At 31.0% G+C, this 7,860-nt stretch overlaps 1 protein-coding gene across 1 annotated transcript in view; it reads left to right on the forward strand.

Moving 5' to 3' along the window:
• Nucleotides 1-3,455, forward strand: part of LOC139486118 (gamma-aminobutyric acid receptor subunit beta-like) — a 60,513-nt gene extending 57,058 nt beyond the window's left edge. The window contains exon 9 of the mRNA XM_071270829.1: nt 2,573-3,455. Within this exon, the coding sequence (XP_071126930.1) occupies nt 2,573-2,959 (387 nt within the window). The 3' untranslated portion in view covers nt 2,960-3,455. The remainder of the gene's footprint in view (nt 1-2,572) is intronic.
• Nucleotides 3,456-7,860: the final 4,405 nt, after the last annotated feature.

Raw genomic sequence — 7,860 nt, forward strand, 5'->3', positions numbered from 1 at the left:
ACCACAACTAAAACCTTTACGTTGTCAGTTGCATGCAGAACGATAGGTCTCTGTTTTTTAACAAACAACTTGGACGAAACCAATTTTCGGACAGCTACATTTTGCATAAAATTTGAGAGAGGGTTTCTAGATTTAAAGTCACAATATTTTCAATTTTAAGCACATGCTGTCTTTTCTATTCTCATTTTCATCGCGAAAAAAAATAGTGCAATAGAAAAGTTAACTAAGGGTATCATTGATTACATTTGAATAGAAACTAACATATCAATATGCATTTTTTGGAAATTGGGAGAAATCCTCATTACCACCCTCCTTCCAATTTTAAGTGCTATAGTTTACTATATGAGGGTCGGTTGAAAACAAAACTTTACGACAAAAGAGATGATTTCAGCTTTCCAATTGTGAACTTTCCATTTCTAAGTAGCAACATTCAAGCAGCACCTGCATAAGGGGTATGTTTCTCCCAAATTGACACGATATTCCCGTGATTGCATTTCCTATCATGATTTTCTTGATAGAGAGCTGCTCACAAGGAAGCTATTAAACCCAGAGTTCCAACTGGTGAAGTTGAAATCATCACTTCGTAAATTTTACGGACGCCATCACGAGTTGGTTGACCGTTATGGAATAACCGTTTCACAAATGATATCGGATATGTTTCTTACGTCGTAACTACAATCCCTTTCCCTTTCATGAATGTGACCTACCGAATTAGACTATTTACCGGATTTGTTATAACATAAGCAACACGACGGTTGCCACATGTGTAGTAGGATCTGCTTACCCTTCCGGAGCACCTGAGATCACGCCTAGTTTGTGGTGGGGTTCGTGTTGCTTAGTCTTTGTTTTTCTATGTTGGGTCTTCTGTACTATTATTTGTCTGTTTGTCTTTTTCATTTTAAGCCATGACGTTGTCAGTTTATTTTCGATTTTTGAGTTTGACTGTCCCTCTGGTATCTTTCGTCCCTCTTTTACTTCTTTAATCAACAATACATCCTATAGAATAGGTATTTTGTTTAGGTTAATTTTAGTATTTCCTCAAAGTTAAAAACGCCATTTATATCAATGTGGAACTTTTTTTAAATAGTATAGGTTGTTTGTGCATTCAATTCAGTTGATTTTTACATAATGTAATCATAGGCTGTGGCCAACTGGGATTTAAATGCACAATTTTCCATTTTTCTAAACCTACTTATTCCCTCGAATTCTAGCAGTTCACCGACAGCAATAGCAGGATAGTTGTAAACGGTCAAAACCCTTCATCTTTTAGTACGATTAGTTTTGGTAAACTAGAAGTTTGTTCAATATTGATACCGATGAATTTACTCATTATTCCTTAGATAAATTGAAACTTTATTCAGTTCCTGTGCAAAGTCAATCAAAATCTCATTTAGATAAAGTCGTTTCTAGAACCAATTTGTCATGATTTTCTTTTCTTCGCATTATCAAATAACATGACGTAATAATTTACCTCAATATGGGAATGACATGTCTCTTAAGCTTTAATATTCGTAATGACTAATTATAAGAAAACACTTCTTTGTCGTCTATTGTTTTCAATTTTCTACATACACTGAAAGCATTGTCAATGGGGGTTCAACATGTTTCCCTTTAATTATTTTCATTTATTTATCTTATATATATTTAAATTACAAATGGAAATGGGGAATGTGTCAAAGAGACAACATCCCAACCAAAACAGCAGAAAATAGCCAAAGGCCACCAATGGGTCTTCAACACATCGAGAAAATCCCAGACCCGGATATATATACATGTATATTCTTAAACAAGCAACCAAAGTCTTTATTTAATTTATTTTTTTCTCGGAATTGAAGCTTCAAAATAATTTGTAGCAATCAAATAGCATGGTTATTAGAAGCTTTTTTGTGCTGACATGAATCATCATTGTTATGCTTATTTTCTGAACATTTAATGTTCATAATATTTTGAAACATTCATAACACTAAGGCATGGATTTCTACCCCAAGTATACATTGTTTAAAATTGTCGTACAAAATAATATGCCTTTCCGCGATAGAAATGTCATTAAAAAAAAACACACAAAAAAAACATAGCATCCTATTTCAAAAACTAAGTTAATACAATAAATTAAATACAAAGAGACTTCGTAACAGTTTATTTGTGTATTGCTTCATCTGTTCATGTAATTACTATTATATTTTTATCGTAACTGGATAATGGTTTATATAGTTTATATATTTGTTTACGGTATATCGGTAAGATAATGCACATTTTAAGGTTTTTCTTGTCGTATAAAACATATCGGGGTGCCGGATTTGCCCAAAGATAGACATCCCTACGTTCGGTCTTTCCTTTGACATATCGGCGTATAATTGTCCGCCTAACACAAGTTCTCCATGAACATTTGTTATAAACAATGTCATAATATATGTTTTTTTTTTATTTTTATTCAGTAAGGAACAATACTGTAATATGTTTTATTTTTTATAATGTTCCAATCGAACCCCTCGTTGTGTTATATGTCAGAAAAACCCTAAAGATATGCCTTATCTATAACATAATATAAGATATGATATTCTGAATTTTTTAGTACAATAGTGTTGATTTCGCTGAAATAGATGAAATAAGGATGTCACCAATTATTGCAATTCGTTCGCAAGGAAATTGTGCTGAAAATGGAGAGAAAATCTCACGGACAATTGTAGCTTCTCCAGTTCTTCCAAGAAATTGTATGTCACGAAGTTACTACCGTGAAAATTTAGTGAGGCGAAAAAATTCAAGCGTGAAAAGAAGGAGACAACTTAACTCAAATGTACGAGAAAAAAGTGTGAAATGTAAACTGCCTCGTATCCATCTGCCACGCATCAACGATGTTAACTGCATTGACAGATACTCAAGAATGGTCTTTCCTTTGTTATTTGTATGTTTTAACGTAATGTATTGGGTTTTTTATTTGTTTATTAAGAAGGACACGTAATTAAAGTTAAAATCAATGATAACGGGGTTATGTGCCTTTGTCCACAAATATGAAGTTCAAGCGTTTTCAATTTAGCATGTGTTAAGATTTACGAAATTTATCAATTTCAGGGAATGTATTAATTTTATAAATGGACCGTAAACATACAAGTATGCCGATCAGTGTACGATTTTATGTTTCCTTTATTTGTTTATATCATTGTTAAATATCAACTAATTATCAGACATAATTTTTCGTCCCAAACAAACATTAAATATTTGTCAATGTACGTTAGGCAACCATCAAATGTCTCCGATATGATTTATCGATAATGCATTCGATAAAACAGCGATATCGTTAGTTGTCAATTTATCCGTTACCTACACATGTTTATTTCACAATTGTCATCATATATCACCTATTTACGTTATTATTATTTTTAAATTGGTTAACACTCTTTACATTTTTTTATTGTTAATTTAACTCGTATTTGGAGAGAATAAATGATCGAATGATATGATGTATATTTTTGTTAATGTTGATTATGTGGCTTGCGTTTTGAACTTTAATGGTATAAAAACTCTCTATGAAACACCTATAAACTGTTGAACATGTGTGTTGATTGTGAAAGTACATCAGGTAATAGAAACAGATGTCTTTCCTCTGTATAATTTTGCATGCTGCATAGAAAAAAAGGGTTATTAAATGTCGATTCGAACCTTATTTTTTTATTTTTTTTATAGTATTTGTTTATAAACTGATGAACTTGTCAATTCATGATTATGGAATGCTGTAGCTTGATTAAATGAAATATTCCTTTTCTAAATAGAAAGATTTCATGACATTGCTAATAAGTTAGAACTCAATACCATTTATTGTCCAAATTGGCAGAATTCGTAGAAACCAGATGTTTCAAAGTTAGACATTTCATATGAATAGGAGACTGATCGAAAAATTTCGGTTATCATTAATTATATTCCAACCATATCAATGATTTTTTTATGATTATGAATAACTATATCAGTATTATAAAACAAACCAATTATTTATACTACATTAGAAAGAAAAAGTTACGAATTTGCTATAAAACAAAATGACACAATCGATATAAATCTGCAACATAGCGTGTCTTTTTAGTATAATAAATGGAAATGATATTCAAATTTGATAAATAAAATGAGATTAAAATCAGCTTACAAAGCAGTTTACCAAAGTAGAGGTGCTGTTTTGAACGTGTTTTGTACAAATCGAGAATGTGTTAAACCCTGAGGGTACAACCAATTAATAGAAAGTTAATAGAAAATTTAAAAACGGAGCATCAAATTGTATTAAACCACCATTCTGACTGAAAAAAATAAAAATATAACTGTGATTAAGGCCATTCAATCTGGTGTTTATAGACTAAATCACGATATTATTCATGAATAAATTATTTCCAGAAATATGACTAAAATTAATATGCCATAACAAGAAATTCATTGTTAATTTTATCGAGAAAAAAAATGAATTAACAAAGTTTTCCGACATTGTTACACATTATAACAGCAATAAAATATGTATAAACAGTATTTTCAAGCATTGTTTAATCCATTCATTATGTGACAGAATTTTTTGTTCAATTTTCTACGCAATTATTGTTATTTTTTATGTCCGTTTTATCTTTGATGAATTTTTATCATCTCCATAGAAAATCACGGACTTTCAAAATTAGTAGTCATATGCAGAACTATAAACAAATATCCCAAAAATTAGAGGTTGAGCTGGTTTTATCAAGTTTAACCAACCTTTTTACTCCAGGATATGCCTGTACAAAGTCAGGAATATAAAAATGTTGGTTTTTTATTAAAGTTTGAAGTTTGATTTTGACAGTTAATGTAGACCTCCATCCTTTTTGTTCATCTTGGAATTGAATTCGGAAATACTTGCTTATCACATGATGACAATGATTCATAAATTTAGCTCTTAAGCGCTTTCTTGATTCACAGATGAACTATTCAAAAATATAACATAAGAAACAAGAATGTGTCCATAGTACACGAATGCCCCACTAGCACTATCATTTTCTATATCCAGTGGACCATGAAATTGGGGTCAAAACTCTAATATGACATTAAGATTAGAAAAATCATATCCCTGTTAACATGTGTACTAAGTTACAAGTTGATTGGACTTCATATTCATCAAAAACTACCTTGACCAAAAACTTTAACCTGAAGCGGGACAGACGGACGAATGAACGAACGAACGGATGGACGAACGGACAGATGTATGAACAGATGTACAAACCAGAAAACATAATGCCCCTCTACTATCATAGGCGGGGAATAAAAAAATACGATTTACATTAGATATTTCAGGACGTCAATATAGAGGTTAAATCCAAATGAAACGAGTTCCTCATCATAATAATATAGAAGAAATATAAGCGAAAAAAGTCAACAAAAAAAGAGAAATCAAACGTACTAGTATATCAAGGCAGTCTAGTTCCCTTCACCTTATAAAACCTCTCGCCGAGAATAACAAAATAGTTTAATACACCAATCAATCAATCATAGTGTGGTTTTGGTATATACTACCTTCCTGATAAAAATACAAATTGAGTATGATATAAATACAACGGTAAAAAACAAAATGAAAACAACACTGAAATATTAAACCAACATACAAAACTAAGTCCTCTGTGTTACTTAAAAAAAATTATTCGGTGATTTTTTTATGAAAACATTAACTCTCATTAAAGTTTGTTTTTTGTATCGAAGTTTACCGAACTCACTTTAAAATGTCTTATAAATTGAAATATCAACCTAGTGCATTTTTTTAAACGATTCAAGTTCCTATAAGAAGTTCATAAAGAAATATTCTTCAAACACTGGAAATTCTATTTTCGGTAAAGTCGTTTAATTAAGGGCATATCCAACAGTTTATTTTTGACGGTGAGAATTTTTTCCCTTGAAGATATTTCATTCTTCAATAGACGGAGAATCAAATTTTGCCAAAAAAAATATTAGTCGTCGATTTCGTTTTTTCAAAAAATACTGCTGAAAATTGAACATTTTTACAATTTTGGAGTAAAAAACGTTTTTTATTTAAAAAAATTAAATATGATTTTTTAATCAACATATTATACTTATATAATGGGGCTCAAATTAAAGCAAAATAATTCAAGGTGGTAAGAAAAATCTAACTTTATCATTTAAAGCATTAATTCTTACTCAAATAAAGTCAAAAACGTTATGATGGACCCAAACAACGGCAAGAAATGAACATTTGAAATGCACATTTTTAATTTATTAAAATATTTCTAACGGTGTCGATTTTGCCAAAGTGAGATATGTTATTCTTTGAAAAAAATGGAACGTCTTAACGTTTTGAAAAATATTTGTCACCGTACTCGTTTTTGAGAAAAATTGAGAAAAATGATATTGTTTACTAAATCCCTTCCGTAAGCCTCACAAATTGCGCCAAAAATTAAATTTCCCCGCTAATTTTTCAAAGGCAGTGCGACGGTGTTGCAGATTGTGACTTTGTTGGATAGTTGTCACGATAGCACTCATATCGCATCTTATTATTTATAATGGACCAGTATCTGTACGAGATAATAATTCAGTTAGCTTTACTATTGTGTTAGTCAAAATTGTGAGACATGCAAACAATTAATCCGAATAATTCAGTCGTTATATTCCGCTGATCTAAGATTACAAGTAGGAGAGATCGATTACGGGGAGGGACTGAATTATTCGGGTTAGAAAACCATGGAATTACAAACTATTAAAATAGTCCCTGTCTCTGCATGGTATACGGTATTTCATCCCTCTTTTAAAACAAACGAATTACCCGTTAGAAATCCGTTTCTGTGTGTCGGTCTATAGTACAAAGCAGGGTTAATTTTCATATTATATTTACATTTGATGTTTTTGTTCTGATTATTCATTTTATATGCCACTTGACGTCCGTCATCCATAATCATTATTTATTTTACCGTTACTTTACAAAGAAGTGTTATTCTTACACTGATTTATATTACACTGTCTATATAATTTCACATATCGAAATCAATAAAGAGCATGTGAAATTTTGCAACCAAACTGTGACACTTGTCTAAAATCTCTCCGACTCTACTGTATATTATATATTCATATTGCAGTTCTGTTTTTTCTGTTCTTTACAGGCTTCTAGCTATAAAAAAATCTGTATGTTGACTCTTAGTGTTTTGAATTATATGTGTCGTTGGGTTGCTGTCGTATTAATATATACCTTTGAAATCCTTTACATAAAAAAACGATTGATTGGGTATAGAAATATTCACATCTCTGGACTGCTCCCGTCCAACAGTTACGTGAATATATCTCAGATGTATAAATTTGCAGCCTCGTTTAGTCGAAATAAAAATGTCGTAATATCAGACGCATAGAGTAAGGAGAGTTTCGCGCTATCTATACGTTAAAATACCATCTAAATAAATGGTTGAAGCGATATACGAACTTCGAATAAAATCTATAAACAACAACAAAGGTCACATGAATCTTCAAATAAGTCGCATCTGTTGCGCCTTTTGCAGTTGTAGATGAAAAAAATACTTTGATTAACAAAACAGTTCAGTAAGACATTAACTTGGAGAATAAACCAAACGGCCGAAAAATGTTTAATGTTATTATAAATTGTGGCCATTTTTTTCGTGTGTTTTTGCTTTTATGACATATTTACAATATATAAGTATATGAAATTGACACGGTAATTTTTTCACATAAATGAGCCTGACTGCCGTGGTATAACGCTTCAATATATGAGTTATTGCATATATACACAATGGAAATTGTTTTCTGTTCTACTGCCCTCTACATAGTGTGGCTGCATACAATGTAACCACTGATGTAGACATTGATTATTCAAACAAATGAATTCAAAGAGAAAGATGCGGAAAG

Source organism: Mytilus edulis, chromosome 8 (genome assembly GCF_963676685.1).
Source record: "Mytilus edulis chromosome 8, xbMytEdul2.2, whole genome shotgun sequence".
Classification (NCBI taxonomy): domain Eukaryota; kingdom Metazoa; phylum Mollusca; class Bivalvia; order Mytilida; family Mytilidae; genus Mytilus; species Mytilus edulis.